This window comes from Aythya fuligula, chromosome 3, assembly GCF_009819795.1.
Source record: "Aythya fuligula isolate bAytFul2 chromosome 3, bAytFul2.pri, whole genome shotgun sequence".
NCBI lineage: Eukaryota > Metazoa > Chordata > Aves > Anseriformes > Anatidae > Aythya > Aythya fuligula.
Window position 1 is genome coordinate 29,172,406 of NC_045561.1, and position 23,948 is coordinate 29,196,353.

Sequence of the window (23,948 nt, forward strand, 5' to 3'; positions counted from 1 at the left end):
TATTGTTTGTCTGAAGTTCAAAAGAAAAAAACAATGGAAGATTAAAAGCAAAATAAGGTGATTCTCCTCTGTCACACAAGTTTCTCACTACCAGCCAGTTAATTTTCGAGCCATGGATTTTTACCTACTTTGGAAAATATAAAAGCAAATATGACTATTCAAAAGATTAGACAGCACAAACATACACAGTGCAAGTTATTGTTTCCAATACAGACCTTGTAATTTGAGTATAAATGTATTCAGTAAGGCTAAAATGACTAAAATGAATGAGAATTTCAGCTTTACTTAGTCTACATAATTTCTACACAGAAGAGGAAGTTAATGTCAGAGAAAGCAAACAATTTTTGCACCTCCCATCACTCTTTACTGTCTTCTCAGGCTAGAGGCCCAAACAGGTATTTTTCCCCCATGGCAAAAGATCAATGGTGGCAAACCAGGAGGCTGACACTGCTCTTTCTACCTACACCACCAGCAACACGAAACTGTATCCTGCTTATTTACACAATGAGCATGTAAATCAGACATCTGATGTCAGTGACCTTATGATGTGTAGAAATACCCACCAGTGAGCAGATGCCCAATCCAGTTTCCTCTGAAAGCTGAGGGAAACCCTGGCCTGGATGGTAAAGCAAGAGGAAAGAAGACGCTTACACTTGTGAATATAGGCAAAGGACAAGGTTTGCTGACAGACTGAAAAAACTTTTTTGTGGCATGGGAGATGGAAGAGAGCTTCAATCCCAGTTTTTCTATTAGAAAACACTGAAGCAGAATTGAAGACACAAAGTTTTGAGTATGCCATGTAGAAGTAATTGTAAAAACTAAACTTCAAAAGTCTTTCTGCATCAGGCATTTGATGCTATATAATGTAATAAGAAATGTAGTTGCCCAGCATTTCACAGAAGAAAAAAAAAAAAATCAAAAGGATTAAACCTCAAAAGTTTCCAAAACTGTTGTAGACAGAGCTCTCATCTTTTTAACATGCAGCAGCTAAGAGGAGCAGTGTGGGATAGCTACTCTAAACTGGGAAATGAGTTTTTTACCTGATAGAACCGTTTGGGAACAAAAGAAAAAAAAAAAGTTAATTTTCACCAATAAAGTAAAACTCCATGTTTAAGGTTAATACTAACAAAACTTTGCAAGTTTCATGTTTCATTTTGTATAAATGAACATCCAATTAGCTACAGCATTGGAAAACAGCACTGGAACTTCCAGCATATGTATGCAGGGAGATGTATGGAAGAAAACTATGATAAATCATCAGCTTGTTGATTGCAAAGTTCTTCCACTTTGCTCCCAAGAATCTAGTGCCAACTTCTACTAAAGGATATCTATAACCACTGCTATGCGAAGAAACTGTCTAAATTAGTCTCTGTCAGATTCAGGTTGCTATGGTACAAGCTAAGTGATCTCAAGCCAGCTCACAGTGTTATCAATGCTACAACCACTTTGTGACTGCAGCCCACCCATACTAAAATACAGGATAGGGAATCAATTACACTGTGCTTCTGACCCAGTATGACTATTGCTTCTTTCTTCATCTTATTTCCACATTAAATTCCTTCTCCATTAACATGAAGATGCTGCAGTGTGTTCAAAAACTGTAAATTAATATCGCCACAGCATGAGAAATGTCTGAATTAATCCATGCTGTGTACCTAAATAACTTCTAAAACTCAGGGGTGGTTATAATAAAATTACACTCAAAAAAGTTCATCATGTTTTTAATAAAATATATATATATATATAGATACACATAGATATATCAAGTGTGTGTGCATATATATAGTGTGTATAGATGTTTTATTTTTTTCCCCACATATTGGAGGAAGGGGGGGAAAGCAGATTTATTAGGACTCACTGTCACACAGGTAGCTATCATTTAAATGACATTGGGCAGAATGTGTCTCACCTGCTGTCAATACTTGGACTGAAACAGCTCTTTAGTTCTCTAGCATACTGTTGTCAAAGTTACCCTCAATTTCACAGATACTCTGAAGCACTGAACCAGCTGAGAGAACAGCAAGTCACCAGCAACACCACAAATTCTTGGTTCCCCATCCTATATTCAAAGAGCATGGTATTTTTAGCGGACTATCAATCTACTCCAACGCCATTCTGGAAGGAAATCAATTTTTAGCCTTTTCATCTATTAAACAAGTCTGAGTTGATTAATAATCTGGCCACACAGAACTCCAGCTTTGCTCTCAGCCAAAACAAACAAGCTCAAAAGCTTTAAGCAACCCTACTGCGGGTTATCCTAAAGACAAGGATAGAACAGTTTGCTGCCAACAGCTTTACAAGCAGTTATCAGGCTTATCCTCCTCAATTAGAAGCTTTTAAAATTGCTGATAGAGGATGTAAATGTTTTTCATTTACTCAAATCTTTACTAAATGTCTCCATGACCTCGTTCATGCTGGCTTTTTCTAAACATGGAAGGTGCCTCACCCCACATTTTTTTACATGTACTCTGATTGCCACAACCACTAAAGCTTTTCCACTAAAGCTTTTTTTTTTTTTTTTTTTTTTTTTTTTGTCCATAAGGGTGCCAGAAAAGAGACTGATGTATATCACATGTCAGGGACCATTAACTTTTTAAGCACTGTGTTTTCTGGATATGGTCTGAGCAGAATTAGATAAAGCAATGGTTATTAAGTCCCTGACCACCTGGATACTTTTCAGTTCTGTAGAACACTATCACAGCTCTAGACCTAAACCAGAGCAAGGAAAAAAAAAAAAAAAAAAAAAAAACAGAAGGCAACCAAAGAAAAAAGGTACAAAATAGCAAATTTTACACTGCCATTTTATTTTCCTGGCTGTTTTTTTATTACTTGTCTTGAGCATAAGAAAAAAAAGTTAACTGAACAAGATGTATACATACCTTTTTTCCCCCCCAGTGTCCACCCAAGGCAGTAACTTTTCTAGAAGCTTATGATTTTTATTCAGAGATGAAAAAACTCCTTAAAAGTTTTTCTTCCCTACCCCCACACCTAAATAACAAAGCTTTCTCTTCTTCCATACCCCAATAAATCAATACAAATTCTATCTAGCCATTCCATGTTTTGTAATTATTCCTCCCGGTTTCCTACACCCAGTGTCAGTTATATATAGATGTAGTTTGTAAAACAGAAGGTGTACTCAACAATTAGATGAGGGAACTCAAATTACACCACAACCTCAGTTTGAAGTATTACAGTCTTACCTACACAGCTCCAAGCTTTGTTAGTGAAAGCTAATATTTTAATTGTAACCATGTTGCTCTAATTTCAAGTCAGATACTATGGTTAAAGCCTTGTTTCATGTTCCGGTACAACATCCTATTGCTCTGAAAGGTTATTATTGTGACTAAAAATTAAGATAATTGCTATGGAAAATTATCTCCCCCTATCATAACTCAATAGGGAAATAACAGGAAATAATTAATCCTGAAAAATCATGTTAGACAAAAGTCACTTCCTGTAAAGATGTGATTTTTATTTGCTGAAGTAGGAAGAGAGAAGTGCTCTCAGGGTGTTTATCATCCCCATTCTGGAGTACTGCTGCAACATTTCTTCCCACTTCACTCAAATTTTTACTGTTTTTCTTTAATTTTTATTTACACCACTACTTCTGAAGCTGATGTGTTGTGGCTTCCACTTCCTCTGCAATCTTGAGTTAAGGAGAGAACACCTACTGTAAGCAACCTTTATGAGGATCTTAGCAGCAGCATGGAAATACTTCTGCAACACTAAAAAGATGCAGTCTAAAATGTAGAATCTTATTCACAGCTGCTCCTGTTCCAGTTGTCATTATGTTTACTCAGTGCTATACTGAAAACAGGCAACATGACCTGTTACACAGTGCAGCAGAAAAGACAGGATTCAGTTTTGATTGCTCTAGAGGCCTCTTCCAAAAAGACAGGTACCTACATACCTTTAGATTTATTCCTTAGTCTGCTACTCAAGAAAACTTTAGAGATTCATTGCTAGATCATCAAGATCTTCTTGAGCCTTACTAAAAGTGCCATGCAAACATAAAGTATTATATCCTTCTAATAAACATGCTGAATTCATAGGCAGAGACAAATGAAGAACCTGAAGGTCAACTTCACATTTTCTACTTATTCCTACTCTTTCAATAGTAGCTGAATTGATGGGAGAACAAGGGACACCAAGCAGATAACCCTGTGATCTTACAGACCAAGTCAAGGAATTATTAGTATAGCAAATACTAAATATAGTAAAATATTAGTAAATAGTCTCAAGATCTTTCCTACATTTTCTTGCTACTAAACAACCTCTTTTTTTTTCCCCTACCTATATTTATGAGATATCATCCTTCCCCAAATTAACTAAGATGGACAGTGAAAGCTGTGTCAGAAATGAGTCTACATCATGGACTTTATAGTCCTGTCATCATTTCAAATCCCTAGTCTTGGAGTTGAACAGCTCTGTCATCAGCTAACACCGGCTCATCCAGGCTTCCGCAATGATTCTCATATTACCAAAGGGAGCAGTTCTGGCAAGAAGAATCTGTGGCAGCAGAATGCCTCTCACATCTCAGTTGCTCGATCACCACAAGAAGTGAGTTTAAAATACTGAAGTCCAATACTCAATCACGGATATGTGACAATTCTAAACTGACCCGAAAAAGAAAGAATAGGACAACGCCTGAGAAGAGGGTGGTGGGCAGCACTTCACATGCATAAAGAGGCATATTCAGCTGACAGGTATGCAGGCATGTGAACTCCCCTGTGAGCCGAATGAAAGGAGCACATTTACTTTCAAGGTTGGAACTGCTTGTGAGAAAGAAGTGGCAGGATTATAACTGCTAGAAAGGTTAGAATTTTCAGAAAGATAGAAATTCTTCTAATCAATCCCTATCACCTCACATGCAGTTAAGGTACGATTCAGAAAACACATTATAAGTTTTACTACAACAGAAAGACTAGGGAGATTGCTCTGTTGGGTTGCCCAAGAACCTTTGGTCCAGCCATTCTTTTCTCAAAACTTTGTTATAAACTGGTTCATCAAAATATCTGTTAGAACCCTCTTTCTTCCAACAAAACTTCCAACAAAACTAAGATTACTAACCTGTTCTAGAAGTCTGCCCCGTTAAATGTTTGTTAAATATGGTTGGATTTTACCTTACTATTATTTCAGGACAGAGCTTGCATATATTTCACTGTTTTCATAGATGTGAGGATCTGAAATGACAAGATCTTTAAAATGGCTACCATTTTATTACCGAATCTCTTATTTTTCTTATTACTTCACATAAATTTCCAGAAACTTTTAAAACATCCGTACAGCATCAATTGCATTCATAAAGCATCAATTGTGACATAGTACAAGTAGATCTACAGCTTCCTCTTGATGAGAAGCAGGGGGCAGGTGCTGAGCTCTACTGTTGGGACAGTGACAGGACCTGAGGGAACGGCATGGAGCTGGGACAGGGGAGGGTTAGGCTGGGGGTTAGGGAAAGGTTCTGCACCCAGAGAGTGGTCGGGCACTGGGACAGGCTTCCCCAGGCAGTTGTCATGGCACCGAGCCGCCAGAGTTCAAGAAGCATTTGGACAACTCTCTCAGACACAGGGTCTGATTTTTGGGCAGTCTTTTGGGAACCCAGGAGTTGGATTCAATGTTGTGGGTCCCTTTCAACTCAGGATATTCTGACTAATGTTATTCTATGCAAGACACCAAGTTGATATTTTGTCCCAAAAATAAGAATTGTTTCAGGCTCGATTTCACTCAGTAGAGCCACTCTCAGTTTTACAGTCAACATGCCATGTATGAGTTTCTTAAGTAGTTTATGTGGCTCTGTCTGTTATTATGAAAAGAACCATAAATGGATACCAAAAAATTATTCCTCATCCATTAAATTTCTCATAGGATTCTAGGCCACCTCCTCACACATGTATGCAAAGGCTGAAGAATGAAAAAAGCAAGGACTGATTTTATCTCAAGGTTATGGAAACACCATTAGACCACAAAACTATGGTGTCAAAAATTTATCTTGACATTTGAAAAAGTCTCGGTGGAGTTGAAAACCTTATCACATAATTAACTGTAGATAATTCTGTTTAATACTGAGGATCAGAATTTAAAAACAGCCACAACCTTGATAAATGGCATGTTAAATAAACTGGAGCTTCCAAAGAGTGATCAGATAGCAAGAATGAAAAAAATCCAACTCCAACTCACAGGACAGTTGACACATGAACAAACTGCCCAGTGAGAACAGAGCAAAATTGTAAAAAGGAAAGGTACATGGCCCTTCTGAAACACCTCCCCATCCAGTACAGCTGATATCTTCCACAGGTCTTATGTAACTTAAGAATACATTGGACTGAAATTCTAGCCTTACTCAAAGAAATGGCAGAGCTTTCTTTGGTTTTCAATGGGAAGTTTGCATAGTTTGCAGTCAAGGGGACTCAGCCTACTGAATGTCACAAGAAAGTGAATAAAACTATAATTAATTTTCCACAAAGACAAGAACAGTGACCAAGAGAAAAGGAAGACTGTTTAAAAGAGCTTCCGTGTAACTCCTTTGACCTCATTCAGGTTGGAGAACTTCCAAGAACAATCTGGAATTTAGTCATCTCACTGCAGGACGGTTTTTCTCTTTTGTCTGCCTGTTGCTTTTTTTCCTGCTTGAGGACTCAGCATCAAACAATAAAAATAACCTTTGACTTTTTTTTATTGCTTTCCTTTTTTTTTTTTTTTTTTTTTTTTTGTCATGCAATGAGAGGACTGATCCAAAATAGTTCAATGCTAGAATAGGCACCTACTGAACTTGAAAAGAATGTTGGAAGAGGTTGGAAAAACAAGATTACATCTTGAAGTCATGTATCTGTATCTGTGACCACACAGAAGTCATCACAGCTGTTTTTTTTTTTGTTTTTTTTTTTTTAAGAGACCACAAAAGACTTCGTAAGACTTTTAACAGACATTTACAGTTCCAAAGCCTTAAGTTTTACCTGCTGGGAATAAGCATCCCTATTTAGCTTGGGGGAGGAAGAATGGGACAAAACACCCCCCAGTATTTTTTCCATTGACATTCAGCTCATCTTCCAAGAAGGATTTTATACAAGTGGAAGAAAATGCTGGCTCCTACTGCTGCCTTTGTGGGGATGGGGTCATATTAAAATCATATTTTAATACAGTGTTACACTTCATAATGTATTCATCTGACAACCAAATTGGGAAGGCTATAAACTACTACATGGAAAATTCGAGAGTGACATTAGAGCTTCCAAAAAGCATTGTGCCTGACCAGGAATCCAAGCAAGATGCCGATTTTTGCTTGCACATAATGCACAGGGTTACATTTAGTCAACAACTCTTTCCTCCCAATGAGCTCACCTGCTTAGTCAGATTTTTCTTTCCCTTGTGTCATTTTTGTTATTATTAACAATATGAAGTAACAGCAGCCATGATAGGTCTATGTCGTTGCTCTCCCTTTCCCTGAGGCAGACTACCACACAGGCTCAGTTATATGAGCAAAGGAAGAAGGAAATGAGACCTACTTTAATCATTCCAGCATCTCTGAATTTCTAGAATTTAGAAAGAAATCAGCAACAACTTGACAACTGAGTGCATTCAATAGGGCTGGAACAAAGTCCCACGCAAAACGTGGAATACCCCAAGTTTAAAATGTCTTTATCATAGCAAAGGTATAGTGGGACAAATGTTACCATCTACTACTTTAAATGATCATTCTAGTTCTCCAGCTAACAGGATTTGGAGCTGGGAAGTTCTAACTTACACTCTGTACTTGATGCCCTCTTGCTTCAACTTAGTAGAATACATGGGAGGGAAGAGGAGGTGCCCACGCATGCAGATGCTTCTGCGTGCATGTACTTCAACATTTTTAAAAGCTTGCACATATTTTTCACCAGTGTGCCAATATATTGAGCAGCCATCACACTGCTCCTGTAAAGCCAACACACAATCCAACTTCAAACGTCTCTCCTAAGGTTGAGAATATGTGCAAAATGGTAAACTAATTAATAGTTCATTAAAAGGAAGAGTTCAAACCTTTCTCCTGCATTGTGCAGCCCTGCCCCCTCTCTGTATTTGTCAGAGACTGGTTTGCTGAGTCTGCCTGGTCACAGAGGACAAATACGTGACTTCTTTTGCCAGGAAAAGTTCTTGTAGATGGGTTGGTGGGCAGAGTAAGTACAGAGAGGTCCAGCAAAGTCTAGAGCCAGAGCATTAACCAACAACCAACAGGTGGGATGAGGCAAAGAACAGAACTCATACCTTCTCCTCACAATGCCTTGGGTGTTTCATTTCAATCTAAAATAATTTCACTTTAAAAAAAAATCTGTAACACCTTCTGTACTGAAAAGCCTAACGATGAGCTGAAATTACTTACTTTTTTTTTATCACAGGTCATAATTATGTAATTACCATCATCATGACAGTCCACCAAAGCATCACTTATTGCATTTCATCTCATATGTTCAATAATGATATAAAAGAAATCAATGAAAGAACCATGGCCAGTATCCAATTTACGATTATTGTTAAATAGAGGGCAACAACACTTGGAAACATTCTTGCAAGCTGTGACTCAGTTCAAAGCAGTTAAGTAATGATCGTCTGATAATCAGCCTTACCTTCAGCTGTACAGATTCTCTAAACCAGTTAACACAGAGCATTTCATCTGGCAAAGTGCAGGCTGAACCAGAGTGCCACAGCAAGACAGTAAAACAGTTTGAGTGGAGACTAAGCAGTGCATGTTTTGGCTTGTTTGTTGTTTTTCTTCCAAGAGTGAGTATAGTTCATTCTGAGTGTTTTTGACGGGAAAATTGAAACTTCACACTGCAGTCCAATCAACAATAAAAAATCCGGATGAAAAAACACTTACGATTATATTGCATCTGATCCTTTCATCCCAAGAAAAAAAGATTCCACTAGTGTCCTAGCAGACCAAAAAATCATATTGCATTTTATTTTTTTTCTAAAAGAGGCTCTTCCTCTTCTTTAAATCCAAAGAAAAATATCTAAGAGTTTGATTTTTTTCATAACAAAACATTAAGACTGCTGAAATGTGCTTGAGTTGAGAAATCATGCTAGAATTTAGCAACTAGAAATCAAAAAGCTCGATTAAGTTAAAACTATGAGCATTCTCCATATACTTCTACTACAACTGTTTAACTCAAACTTTCTGAAATTAAAGATATAAAATATGTACAAGAAAACACAATAATATTTATTTAGTAAACAAACATTGTGTATCATGGAAATGAATTTCATGTACTTTAACATGTAGCATTTTAGAACAGATGATCCACATGACTCCTGATAACAGTTTGTGGGACATGATACTGCCATGAACATGTCCCATTAGCACATATTACTAAATGGCAAAACAGATTGCTAATATATCTAGAAATATAAGACACTTTACAAAAAAAATTCCAGGATGACGAATGATGCTATATGCTCTTTATCACCATTAAAAAAATTACTTGAGTCAATTAATTCAATTGTTTTTTAAATTGTTTGTGTATTTTTTTTTAATGCAACATTACTTATTTATTTTCCAAGAACGTTAACATGACAATATAAAATGGAAAAGAAGAACCCCCATCTGGCTGCTGCTTTTATTTTGAAGTGTTATACATGTATAAAACCTACAGTTTTTCTTAAATGGTGACTGAACAGAAAAAATAGTTTGATTTTGCTTTGCTATATATCACATTCTGGATGCATCTACTGAACTGCTGCTCAAAAATAAATCAAGAACACAATGAAAGGATAATTTATGAGTTGTCAAGCAATCACATTTTAACACTTACTTTTGTGAAGATCTGAAAAAAGTCAATTGCAGCTGGCAAGTGAGACGCATCCTGGATCTCTGCTTTCAGATACAGTTGCAAGGTGTGCGCAAGGTGCCTGAGGCCATCTTTCATTTCTTCACTTAGTTGTTCAGTATCTTAAGGGGACAGGAAAAAAAGTACACCAAGGCATAAACAGAACCTTTCGCCAACATCTTCAAAATGTACAATGGCAGCTATATAGTCTAGACATTTCCAGTCTCAGAATTAATCTTGACAGAGGGCAATTTTGACAGAGGGCAAACATTTGTCTTTTTTTCCTGACAACTACCTATCAACACAAAGAAGAGTTTATCATGTTGCTATTACCAAATTGCATAAATTCAATGGTGAGTTAAAGATCAAAAGCCAAAAGATAAAGCAGATGTGTAAGCAGATGTAAGACATTAGGTACAAAAAATAGGCATCTAGGGGTTTATAATGTTAAGAATGAATTTGAAAGGTTATGCAGCAGCTCCTTCCTCCTTGCAGAAGTGCACATTTTTATACTATATTCTTCCCAGAGGTGTCAAACACTTTATGCCAGCAGATAAAAAGGGAGAGTAGTTTTGAGACAGAGTTTCATACACAGCAGCAGCTGCTAAACAGAAATGATATGAAGGAATATTAAGCAAATCCAACTCCTATATTAAAGCACCATTATTTATGCTTCACAGATAGGAATCCTGGAATCCTGAAGCAAAAAAAAAAACAGTGCCTTATTTTCTAATGAAGTGATCATCCATGCATCAGATCAGTGATAACATGGAAAGTGAAACTCAGCTGTCCTCATAAGTTCAGTGCCTCACGAACATGGTTCACATTTCCTTTTTTCTGCCAGTGAGCACAAAAGACCTAACTGGAGAATGGACAATGAACAGATTCAAGCATCAATCATAACAAAAGTCTAAGTGGATAATTATGCACTGAGAATCAACTTCATCTCTGTATAACAGTGATTTATATATATATATATTAAATATCTATCTTTATTGGGAACAGAAATAACCTTTCACTAAGAAAGGTTCTTCCCTGTGCTTTAGATGCAAGCCTTCTGGCATCCTGGAAGAACAATTCAATATCCTCTCTAGAGCTAACTCCTAATTACTCATTTTAAAAAAGGATGCAATTAAAGCAGATGTCCCTGGGTCTGGTAAACATCTAGCTAGTGTTTGTGATTCTTTGGCTTTTGTGTGCCACCCCACCCAGCATTCCTGCACTTGAAGGTACAGGGTATTTTGTCTCAGGACAGGTGAGCTCTCCCAGAGCGCTCAGATTCAGCTCCTCAGAAAGTTCACATCACTCATCACACAAAAAGCAGACAGATGCTCCTTGTTAAGTGGCACCAAGGCTATGTAACTAAAGGATTTGCTTTTTTATAACTATACAACTATATAATGCACATTTTGAAATGTATTATGACAAAGACAGGCATGATTTGCTTCACTATTGGCAAAAAAAAAGCACCTCTAGAGTGGAGAACAGAAGTCTTCTAAGTAGAGTCTGCAGTTTAGGACAAATGTGATCAAGAAATATTGAATCCAACTAGAACTTCTGGGAGAATTTTGAGAGACAGGAGCAGAAAACAATTATTCAAATTGGACTCCATCCAGGACATCAGAGCTAATGAAACATCATGAAACCAAGGCCAAAAAAAAAAAAAAAAAAAAAGGAATACAAAATTTGTTAATGTTTTCATTTTGTTTTTCTAAGAAACATTTTTTTGCTGTCAGAACCATGGTATGGGAAAAAAAATATGCTATAAAAGGCTTGTGGAATGGTTTCTAACTGAGGAATGGGCATTTAATTATGCATCCCTGATACTGATACAAGTGAAATAGCAAAAAATCTGCCCATACTACTCTACACAAACACTTTCCTGCATACTGAAACTAGTTAAGCATAAGCCAAGTTGATTTCTGAATCATCTTAACACACAGCAAGCCAGTGAAACCATGCAAGTAACAAAACATTGTATAATAAAACCGAACCAGCACTTAATCTCCTACTTAATCAGCACTTCAGAAAACAATGAATTTGAAGGAACTATGGAGTGGGGAATAAAGCTTTATAAAGGGCTATGTGCTGCCAAATGTTCCTCATTTGTTTGCTTTTAATAGATGTGTTACACATTTCACCAGATATTGAATCCCTAAGTGTGTAAAACATCATATAAACTGAATAAAAGCATATAGGTCTCCCACACTGAAAATCAACCAACCATATAAAGTAACACTTAAAAAGTAGTATTGTCGAGTAGACATACATGTAGATAGCGTAGTGACAATTTTTGTATATTTTGGATTTTAAAAAAAACAAAAAAGTGAATCAATTAGAATTCTACCCATAATATTTATGATAGAGTTGAAACAATCTTGTATTATACAGATGCTTCCTGAGAAGTTGCTTGCTTGAGATCACCACCTGTATTTCCAGTTCATATGATTTCCTTCAATGAAATATTTTTTCCTTTATACTTAGATCTCTAATGAAAAAAACTTCTATGACTTTCGTATCCATTCTACCAATAACAAAGGAAAGTAAATCCCAAATTGTTATCAACAACCTGTAAATAGTGCAGTAAATAGGAAGCTTGCTGAAGATACAGTGGCAGCAAATAGCACCACAGTGACTCCAGGCTGTGACACCATGCTACGATATTCTTTTGGGCTTTGCTTTCCATTCTAAAAGCAAAACTGTAGAGACATTAGTTTCACTATATCAAGGTAGCTGTGAAATCAGCAAAAGTGGTTAGCCAAAAACTTTGCATGAGATTATGCAAGTGTCATTATCCATTTGTACTATATTCTGTGAAGTACCAGCTTTGGTTATTGAGGAGTCACAAACACTTTGGAATTAAGAAGATCAAAAACAAACTGTTATTAAAGCTCTTAAGTAAATGCAGATGAAACAGTAGATGTGGATCTCTCATTTGCTTCCTTGTAAAATAAGGTTAGGGAACAGCTCATTCAGTAATGGTGAGAGCACCCATCTAACCTGTATCACAGGCTGTAGCAGCATTGCCTTTAGAATGAGGATTGAAGAGAAGCTTCTAGACATGTTTACAGATTTTTGTACCATCTCTCCATTGCAGCTCACGCCTTCTCTCCAGACATATATCACACCATTCCCCTTGCCTCCAGCCAAGTCAAAGGAAGTTGAGAGCACCTCCTCAGCTGTACTATTAAAACCTCAGTTTTTATGCAATTACCAGTTAATCTTTGCCTGCACTTGTACTGGGTCTGGCTGGAATGTTAACTTTCCCGGCAGCAGCCCATTCAGTGCCGTACTCTGTACTTGTAGCTGGAACAGCAGTTGTATCACACCAGTGTTGTGTCTACTGCTGAGCAGCAGTGGCACAGCATTGGGCCTTTCTCTAACCCTCCTAGGGGGTGGGCAAAAAGTGAGGAGAGAAACATCACTAGGGCAGCTGACCTAAACCAATCAAAGGGATATTCCATACCATGTGGTGTCACACTCAGCAATAAAAGGTGGAAACAGGAAGAAGAGGGGAGGGGTGGGCTCTCGTTGAGAAGACGTTGGTCCTCCTCTCGAACACCGGCTGCGTGCGTTGAGGCCTTGCTTCAAGGACGTGGTCAATCATCGCTCATTTGTGGAAAGTAGAGAGTAATTTCTTTCCTCTGCACTGCCATATAGCTTTCATTTATTTTGTTTGTTTGTTTTCCTCCCTTTTTCCCCTTTCCCTTTTATTTTCCCCTTAGTTAAGTTGTTTAGTTCATGGTAGTCTTTATTTAATTATTATAATTATTTCCCTTTAATTAAATTATCCTTATCTCAACCCGTGAGTTGTTCTTTGCTTTACTTCTCCCCCTCCTTATCTAAAGGAGGGGGAGTGAGAGAGCGGTTGTGGGGTTTAGCTGCCCAGCACGGTAAAACCACCACAGCACTACAGAAATTGCCGTATAATTATTAGTATTCAATTTTTAAAGGAAACCTCTTACCCCAATTCTTCCTCTACCACTGCCCAACCAGCCATGGGCAAAACACAGCACCAAAAAGAGTTGTTTCTTTTTTTTTTTTTTTTCTCTGGATCTCAGCTGTGTTATGGGGTATAGAAGTCAGTAGTCATCTTTTAATGTCATTGGAACACCTGGAAAGGCTGCTCTTAAATCAGATGCTTATCTAATTCCAAAAAAAATGTATTATAGAATTTTAGAATATCCATGGCAGAAAATGCTGTTTTGTTTTGTTTTGTTTTAATTGAAATGCAATCCCTTTATCCTGATCAATTTGTTGCCTTAAGGTCTTTTGTCCTTGCAATTTGGGAGAAGGCAACAGAATGTCACGATCTAAAGAAATAAAACTTCTTAGTAGTTATTGCATTTTTCCAGTTTATGGCATTTATTTATTTCTATTAACTATATCAATATTTGAAGCTGTTTTAAATCCAAACCTCTGAATTACTTTAAAAATTGAGATAATCAAAACGTTCATGCTACCATCTACAAAATCCCTTTAAACAAGACAGAAGATCAAACTAAGGATGTATTTCTTCCCCTGCATGTCTTCAAACTTCTAGGTACTGCAACATCTGGAAAAAGTGTTTTCTAGTTCAACAACAGCTCTGCTAAGAGATTGTGATGAACCTCCTTTCCTGTCCCAGCAGCTGAAACTTGTTAAACCACAGTTATCTGCAAAATTTTATTTTATTTATATTTTTATCTGCATAAGATATCTGCGCAATTTCATCTTTTTTTTCCTCCACTGAAGTCATGAGCAAGACAGACGCATCCCTTGTAAGTTTTAAATATCTTTCCTTTTTCTGGAACTTATTTTGCAGCTTTATACACTAACCCATAAATATTGAAAAACTAAAACCTTATTATAAAAAAGGTATGTTGAAAATATATGTAAAAAAACAGACATTTGGTAAATTTTAAAAACCAAACCAGCAAAATGTATGCTATAAAATAAGGAGAAATATTAAAGCCAAATAATGTGGAAGAAATCTTGCTTGAGCAAGACATGCATGTTTTTTCCATTGATTTTTGAACAACGTATTCATCCCCACAGAGGTTTAAGCAGGTGCAGTTTTGTCTTTCACAGAATCACAAAATTTCTAGGTTGGAAGAGACCTCAAGATCATCGAGTCCAACCTCTGACCTAACACTAACAGTCCCCACTAAACCATATCCCTAAGCTCTACATCTAAACATCTTTTAAAGACCTCCAGGGATGGTGACTCCACCACTTCCCTGGGCAGCTCGCTCCAATGTCTGACAACCCTTTCGGTAAAGAAGTTCTTCCTAACATCCAACCTAAAACTCCCCTGGCTCAACTTAAGCCCATTCCCCCTCGTCCCGTCACGAGGCACGTGGGAGAACAGACCAACCCCACCTCGCTACAGCCTCCCTTGAGGTACCTGTAGAGAGCAATAAGGTCACCCCTGAGCCTCCTCTTCTCCAGGCTGAACAAGCCCAGCTCCCTCAGTCTCACATTGTAAGACTTGTTCTCCTGACCCCTCACCAGCTTCGTCGCCCTTCTCTGGACTCGCTCAAGCACCTCGATGTCCTTCTTGTAGCGAGGGGCCCAAAACTGAACACAGTACTCGAGGTGTGGCCTCACCAGAGCCGAGTACAGGGGGAGGATCACTTCCCTAACCCTGCTGGCCACACTGTTTCTGATACAAGCCAGGATGCCGTTGGCCTTCTTGGCCACCTGAGCACACTGCTGACTCATATTCAGCCGACTATCAACCATCACTCCCAGGTCCTTCTCTGCCTGGCAGCTTTCCAACCATTCCTCTCCCAGCCTGTAGCTCTGCTTTGATTCTGTTTTTCATGCCATGTTCTATTATACTACAGTAGCAGACTTTCAGAAGGCAAGGTGCAATAAGATAGGCTGGCCATTCTGTAAAACAGAATTTGGAATCATTTCCTGCAATATGGTTGGCAATTACTTACTTGACTGAAGATCTGAAAAAGAGTAGAGTCTCTCAGAAATGCATACTGATTGTCTAAGCTGTAGAGAAAAACAGGTAATTAACACTTACACAGCATGTTTTATCTTGAAAACATTCTACAAAATTGATTATTCAGTGTGATATGCCTGTAAGATAATTAGATAAGGGTAACAGCATCAACATAAATCTGGTCAATCCATGCTTTCTGTAAACTACCATAAAAATACTTTTTTTTTTTTTTTTTGGTGTTACGACACTTTCTACTAATATATTTTCTTGACTTTGGCAGCTTACCCCTAGTAATTTACTTTGGCCTTTCACACTATAATTGAAAGCAATTTATGAGGTTAGCAATCTCAGATTTCATGAGACTATAATTAACGCATAGCATAGCTAGGTACATATTTGCCCTTTAAAAAACATGCACACACTCTTCCCAACAATGTACAAATGAAGATATTAAAATCACATTTTATCATCCCAGACCACTACAAATGTGCACATTTTTATTCAAGGACAGCACCGTGGCAGGGTCAGAAAAAATAAATAAAAGAAAAAAGCAGTAAGTCCTTTTTGATTTACCATCCCAATCATAAGCCTAATTACCTAACTGAAAATTTAGTCCACATAATTTAATCATATTGTTGGAATGTCAAACATCCAGGGCTTCCAAAAAAGTATAGAGAAAAAGAAATCAAATTAAGAGAACTCAACAATAAAAGGATGGGATTGTGCCCCTAAAGAAAGGGCTAGCTAACTGCATGCCTGTCCTTACTACCCATATAGAAGGGAAAAAAAAAGAAGAGGTTCCCACTGAAGTTAATGGAAGCACCAATATCTTCAAGAGTATGAACCAAAAAAAAGTGTGTCCTTCTCTGCTTTCTTTCTAGGCAGAAATAAGGTTAGGATGATACCATACTCACAGGCAGAAAACTTCACAAACAGACCTCTTAAAGTTAAGACCTCTTAAACAGACATCTTAAAGTTAATTATGTCCATTTTAGTATCTCTTGATACTTTCAGCATTTCTGCAAGTTAATCTAATGCGATATGTAGTCCAATTTTGTTCAGCAATCCTAGTCACTTCGGCTTTCTAACTCTTAATTACATTAAAAATGTAATGGGAAAAAAAGTATTTATCTGAAACTGTTACACTGAATACATCTAAAAGAATGTCACTTACTAGTTTAAAAACAATCCTGCCAGCAAGTCTGATGGAGTCTGGAGGAAAATTAGGCTTGATGCTCTTAAGACACTTGCATTCTTGCTTGTGGTCCAGCCAAGCTTCTTTCTATTTTTTTTTTAAGAAAGAGAAAGAAAAAAAAAACATGTTATTTTCCAAAACTTATACCCTGTTTTATGTACTTCTATATATGCACACACAAACTTATACAGGCACACCAATAAGCATAGTCAGCCTTGCCTCTGGCTGGACCAGGGACACAGAACCAGAACAGCATCAGGGCCAATCGGGCCGGGGCAGGAACCCCCCCTTCAGCTCCCACGGGCAGGAAGGAGGCAGCCCTTTCTCAGGTACTGACACCCACTGAATTAGCAGCTGCTACCACAGGCAACATCTCATGCTGACTGCCAAAATAACAGCAGCACACATGCTGTATCAAAACAGCCTAAGACTGCAGCTATCACTCAACTGTGGAGAAGCACAGGTTGGATTATCTATTCAAAACACCCTCATCAAGCCATTACTTCCTTTAAGGTAAGATTAATTGTGTACTAGACATCGGAGCTACAGTAGTGCAGGTCACACAAGAGGATTGCCATTTTGCTGCCCCAGAATTTTACTTTACTTTTAACAACAATAAGAGTAGTAAAAACAAAAACATTCTCAAGTTCCCCATTCAGTCCTTGATCTATGCAATCCTTACTTTGTCTGTTGCATGCTACTCTCCAACAACACAGTTATTACCATACTTGTTCAAATACTATCTTCTTTAATGCATAAAAAGGAGGGTACTGAGAGAAGTGGCAAAGTGGCCAAGCTGCTCTCCATCATTTATCAGCAGTCCTGGCTATCAAGGGAGGTCCCAGTTGACTGGCGGCTAGCAAATGTGACGCCCATCTACAAGAAGGGCCGGAGGGTAGACTTGGGAAACTATAGGCCTGTCAGTTTGACCTCAGTACCAGGGAAGCTCATGGAGCAGATTATCTTGAGTGTCATCACACAGCATTTGCAGGGCAAGCAGGTGATCAGTCCCAGTCAGTATGGGTTCATGAAAGGCAGGTCCTGCTTGACGAACATGATCTCCTTCTATGACAAAGTGACACGCTTGGTGGATGAGGGAAAGGCTGTGGATGTGGTCTACCTTGACTTCAGTAAGGTTTTTAATACTGTTTCCCACAGCATTCTCCTCAAGAAACTGGCTGCTCTTGGTTTGGACTGGTGTATGCTTTGTTGGGTTAGAAACTACCTGGGTAGCTGGGCCCAAAGAGTCGTGGTGAATGGAGTCAAATCCAGTTGGAGGCCGGTTACTAGTGGCGTTCCCCAGGGCTCAACACTGGGGCCAGTCTTCTTTAATACCTTTATCGATGAGCTGGATGAGGGGATCGAGTGCACCCTCAGTAAGCTCACAGATGACACCAAGTTAGGTGCATGTGTCGATCTGCTCGAGGGTAGAAAGGCTCTGCAGGAGGATCTGGATAGGCTGGACTGATGGGCTGAGGTCAACTGTATGAAGTTCAATAAGGCCAAATGCCGGGTCCTGCACCTAGGGTGCAATAACCCCGAGCAGCGCTGAGTGGTTGGAAAGCTGCCTGGTAGAAAAGGACCTGGGAGTATTGGTTGACAGTCAGCTGAATATGAGCCAGCAGCGTGCTCAGGTGGCCAAGAAGGCCAACAGCATCCTGGCTTGTATAAGAAGCAGTGTGAGCAGCAGGGCTCGGGAAGTGATCCTCCCCCTGTACTCGGCTCTGGTGAGGCCACACCTCGAGTACTGTGTTCAGTTTTGGGCCCCTCGCTACAAGAAGGACACCAAGGGGCTCCAGCAAGTCCACAGAAGGGTGACAAAGCTGGTGAGGGGTCAGGAGAACAAGTCATACAAGGTGAGACTGAGGGAGCTGGGCTTGTTCAGCCTGGAGAAGAGGAGGGTCAACCTTATTGCTCTCTACAGGTACCTTAAAGGAGGCTGTAGCAAGGTGGGGGGTTGGTCTATTCTCCCACATGCCCAGTGATAGGAAAATAGGGAATGGGCTTAAGTTGCACCAAGGGAGGTTTAGATTGGATATTAGGAAGAACTTCTTTACGGAAAGGGCTTTTAGGCCTTGGAATGGGTTGCCCAGGGAAGCGGTTCAGTCACCATCCCTGGAGGTCTTTAAAAGATGTTTAGCTGTAGAGCTTAGTGATATGGACATGTTTGTATTAGGTCAGAGGTTGGATTAGGTCATCTTGGAGGTCTTTTTTAACCTAGATGATTCTGTGAATATGTAAAGTAATATTAAAACTGTACAGAAACCTAGAAGAAATACCTCTAATTTTGTTTCCATGTTCCCCCTATACAATTTTCTTTACCTTTGTGCAACATGCTCATTTGTGCAATGATAGCATCAGCAGCTTAAATTGATATCCCCATTCAAGCTGAGTTTTTAATTCAGTAAGTAAATGGGTTCTGATTCTCATTTCATTGCGGCAAGAAGAGATGGAGCTGTGTGTTCCTCAAGACTGAAGATAACTAGAAAGGAGGCTAAAACTCCCTGAGCTATCCCAGTTCTGTCAACATACACCACACTGTTGCCTAAGAGTTCACTCAAATCAAGGACACAGAGACCTGACTGTCTATCCACTTCACCAAAATGCAGCTGCTCTAAAGCAACAATCAAGTTCCCCATGCTGAAAAAAAACACTCCCAAAGCCACCTGACCTGGTTAGGCATTAACATCCACTGTTGGCAGGACCAGTGATGATATGTCCAGAGCTCAGAGACCAGGAATGGTTGCAGTAACCAAAAGTGACCAAAATAGAAAGAACCAAAGATGATACAGCTGCATGTACTACTTGGACCTGAATTTTTTTATTTCATGGATCACTTTTATCAGAATGGCTTACAATGAGTAACATTGTCAGAGCAGAGAAGGAATGACAAGGTTAGGGATGGGAAAGCTGCTATATATTGAAATGTGTCTCCCCCCCCAAGTCTGTGCAGAAGAGCAACAAGGAGTTTCTAGGAAAAAGAAACTCATGCTGGAAGACAGAGTCAATGTCTGATCATCTTTTTATTTTCTGCCTTCTGTCTTTCCAAGCTCAAAATTCTGTTTATACTTTAAAAAACGTCTTCAAGACCGTCTTATGTAAAGATTTACTATGTTAATATTTAATACATATATTTGCAGTATAGGTTTGAAGACACTGAGCTTTTTTTTTTTTTAAATACCTTTTTAAAAGCAAATTGGAAAAATAGGACACAGCAAACAATTGTTAAGGTGACAATAACTCTGAATAACCAAAAGCTTGTGAAGGTGACATTTTCTCACAGACATGCATTAAGAAAAAAAACTGAGAACACCAGCTTTTGTAAGGTAACTGCTACATGGAAAATAATAAAATATCTACTACAAAGCAATTATACATTCAGCAATAAAAAAGAGGGAACAACAGTGAAATGTACAAGTCCACATCACACCTGTAGACACTGACATTCCAGTTATAAAGATTACAAAGCCTATCATGCAATATAATGCAATATATTTTTTAAGCTGCATTGAAGCAGGGTAATTGTTTCAGGTAACCAGACTTCAGCACCAGTAGCACTGTTCTGTTTTACTGTGGGTTTTCCCTCCACCTTTGGCTTACACATAATAAATAAATTGTAATTTTTATTTCCTTCAGATACATAAGAGATTTCTGATTTCATTTCCTTTACCCATAACTCTACAAGGGGAAAAAAATGACATCAAGAAGGCATTAATCCAAAAACAGTTAGTGCTGCACACTGTCTGACAAATAAAAGCTAAGTATCTACTGGTGAATAGAATTACTCTTGTCTAGAAGAAACAAGGTCATGCTTGTAAATGTCCAGACGTCATTCTCTGTAATATAATTATATTGGCATTTTTATACCACTTAAACTAAAATTGTTCTTTGGAACAAGCCTCTATCTGTCAATTTTTTTTTCCTTACATAAATACTGCACAGAATGTCAAGTATGCTAAAGGTGACATTAAAATGATTAATAGCATACCCAACCAATAAAGCCCTAATGAGACAAAATATGCAGTACCACACAGCATAATATGTCACGTTTCTTGGAGATGCATTTCCCTATGAGAACAATGGTTATACCAGATGCTTTCTTCTAAGCAGTGTTTGGCTGAAACTGATGCCAAGAAGGAATCATACTCCTCTGCAGGAAGCCTGCTGGAACAGGGACTGCCACTCACTTCTTCCCTGCTGACTAGGGGGGAAGCTCCAAATACATCAGGTGTAATGAGATGCAGCGCTATTCCTTCTCACTACCAATACAACAAGGATACAAATTACAGAACTATATGGACTATGAAAACCTCCGATCCTGGAGTGACTTAGTTTTAAAGCTAGTCTCTAATGATAGTTACTGCTGGGTTTATGTTAGTCCCACAGTTCTCCACAGGAGGTTTTCTGAACTCTGCATGTTCTGGATTTCAGGCAGGGGCTTTACATCCCCAAAACAGCATGAGTGCAAATACCATCCTGCAGACCACCTGGTCTGGCCCTGCTCCCTCCCTGTCAGGGAAGTCCTTCCAGTTTTTCCAACATATATACCACCACCACCACCCTCCCCATCAAAAACAAACGCTCCCAGAAGGAAGCAAGCAAAGCAAACTGCAGGGAAGTACAGGGCAGTACCTGGCCCTCCTTCCGCAGACTTCATTTCATTTAGAAACTAAAAAAGAAAATCCCTCCTAGGTCAGTGTCTCTCATTCAAGCCCAGTGTATCCCACCTGCAATTCCTCAGCCTTTACTCAACTGAGAAGGGACGAGAGCCCAAACTGCTCAGAACTTACTGCAGTGTAGAGCTGTTTACTGGTGGCAGACTGAGAGCCTGCCTGGCCAAACCAACATACAAACACCAGCACACAACCATGTGTCACTTAATGCAGCCCCAGCATCACCTCCTGCTGGCTCAGGGCACTGGCACAAACACCTCCATCTGCCCACAAGATCTTGCCTATCTTTCAGCTGACCTGTTTCGCCTTCACAGAGATGCATGTCTGTTCTTGCACTGAGATATACTATCCCACCTCCAAATAGTCCCTAATCCTAGGAAAGACCCTAAGCCATTATTTACAAAATTAAGGTTTCCCCTCATCTCCTCTACAGCACCAAAAAAAAAGTTGAATGTTGCCTGCAGATTAATGCACTCATGGAAAGCAATTAAAGACTACAGCTCATCCAAAAAAAAAAGTTGAATATTTTCCCATTGGGATGTAGTGGCTAATTAAAAATGTCAGAATTTGTAGTTTCCAATGGATTGTTCAATTTTTACAAAGTGTCTTATTGTTGAAATGACTTCATAAAAATATCTCATGATGGCATATTCTGAATTCTTCCTGAAGTGACTCCCCCACTTGTTGAGGATTTTCATTTACATCACTGGTCTCCAGTCTATGGGACACACCAAATTAATAAACACTGCCAGAGGAGATCACAACAGTGATTATAAGGTGGAGCAGATGTGCTAACTATGTTTGGAGAGACACAAAACATACATAACACTGCTAGTAAATTAGGGAAAATAGGTATCAGCAGGTGGGAAAGGTGCTGCAGCAGGGAAGTGTCAAGAAGGGGCAAAAGTCAATGAGGTCCAACTGAAAAAAAACACAATTAAAAGACCTACATATAAGTGATTCTGAAACGAGAATTCAGTGTAACAGGTCAGCCTAAAGAATCTCATGTTCACTTCCAGTCCCACATTTGTTTTGTTTATTTATTTATTTATTTAAATTAAAGTGAAACCAAACAGGTTCAAACTGGCCTGAAAAGAGATAACAGGGATTTCTTAAATTTGGCACAATACACTCAAAATATTCATTTTCAACATAATGAAGACTTCTGCAACTTGAACTCCAATTCCCATGCAGTTTTGTTCTGTACTCCTTGTAGGATAACACTTTGCAAGGTATGTGAAGCATCTTTCAAAAGCGTGTTTCTTCCTTTACATGCTAGGGCAAAGACACTTTTTCTTAACCACCTGATATTTTAAGCAAGTGAAGATTCCTACAAGAAATCTTTAAAATGAACTCTTAAAATCTTTTAAATGAGCTTTAAAATGGTTCATTTTGGTACATCCTAACATTGAAATCCCCTGATGAATGTACATGTAGTCGCTTCCTTCAAAGTCTACCTTTATCATAAACCTAGTTCAGCTGCTCAGATTAATATAATTTTTCTTTTTTTGAAAGTCAGTTTACTTTCTTATTTGACTTTCTGTATTACCCAGAAAACTCCAGAATCAAATCATTCTTCAACTAAAGTGTAAATTGTAAATCCAACTGTACAATATGCATTTCTAAGTTGGTCTGTATTTAGAAAAATAAAATTGTCCTGTTTTGCCAATGTTCTTTTTAAATCTGCACACTGCAATTTGATTTAATACCCTGCTGTTTATTTTGCTCAGTAATTAGTTCAATTACAAATGCACATATTAAGCAATTGCACTAAATCTACAGAGGCTGAGTACAAAAGCTTTGGCGTGGCTGAGAAAAGCTTTGCTAAGGGCTGCTATAAAAGCAGAGCTGCAGAGCAGTTTAGATAGCTTTTCGGAAGAAATATGAAGTAGTGGACAGTACTGAAGAGAAAATGGATTTGATTGGGCTGAGTTTTTGGTTGGTCTGAGTTTTATTTGTATCATTTGCCCTGAGCTGTCAATCCCAATAAATTCCCTGTTTTGTCTAGAAAAAAAAAAAAACATTTTTTCAGTTATTCTCAATTGCCACCTAATATCAGAAAGCACTATATAATATAAATTCAATATTAATTTATTGATATTAATAGCACATGATACTATGTAACAGTAAATACATAACATGTTAAGTGCAGATGACTTAAAGTAGCTCTAGCCTGCGTCACTGAAATCAATACCTACAGTTGTGGAGGTAGAGCAACTTGAGCTGGCTTCAAGCGCAAGATGCCTAGAGCTGGAAGCCAAAAGCAAAGATGCCCCAGATGACTTCAGATGTTCTGGTGCAAATCTTTGAAGTGTGTTCACATAATTATTTTCTCAAAGGAAGCC

The 23,948-nt window shown here is 38.5% G+C and overlaps 1 protein-coding gene across 1 annotated transcript in view; it reads right to left on the reverse strand.

Annotated features, from left to right (window-relative positions):
* The window catches only part of SMYD3 (SET and MYND domain containing 3), a 397,374-nt gene that overhangs the window by 343,957 nt on the left and 29,469 nt on the right, over positions 1–23,948 (reverse strand). Inside the window, exons 3-5 of the mRNA XM_032184877.1 lie at positions 16,910–17,017; positions 15,728–15,785; positions 9,786–9,922 (exon numbers count right to left, since the gene is read on the reverse strand). Coding sequence (XP_032040768.1) covers positions 9,786–9,922; positions 15,728–15,785; positions 16,910–17,017 — 303 coding nt within the window. The remainder of the gene's footprint in view (positions 1–9,785; positions 9,923–15,727; positions 15,786–16,909; positions 17,018–23,948) is intronic.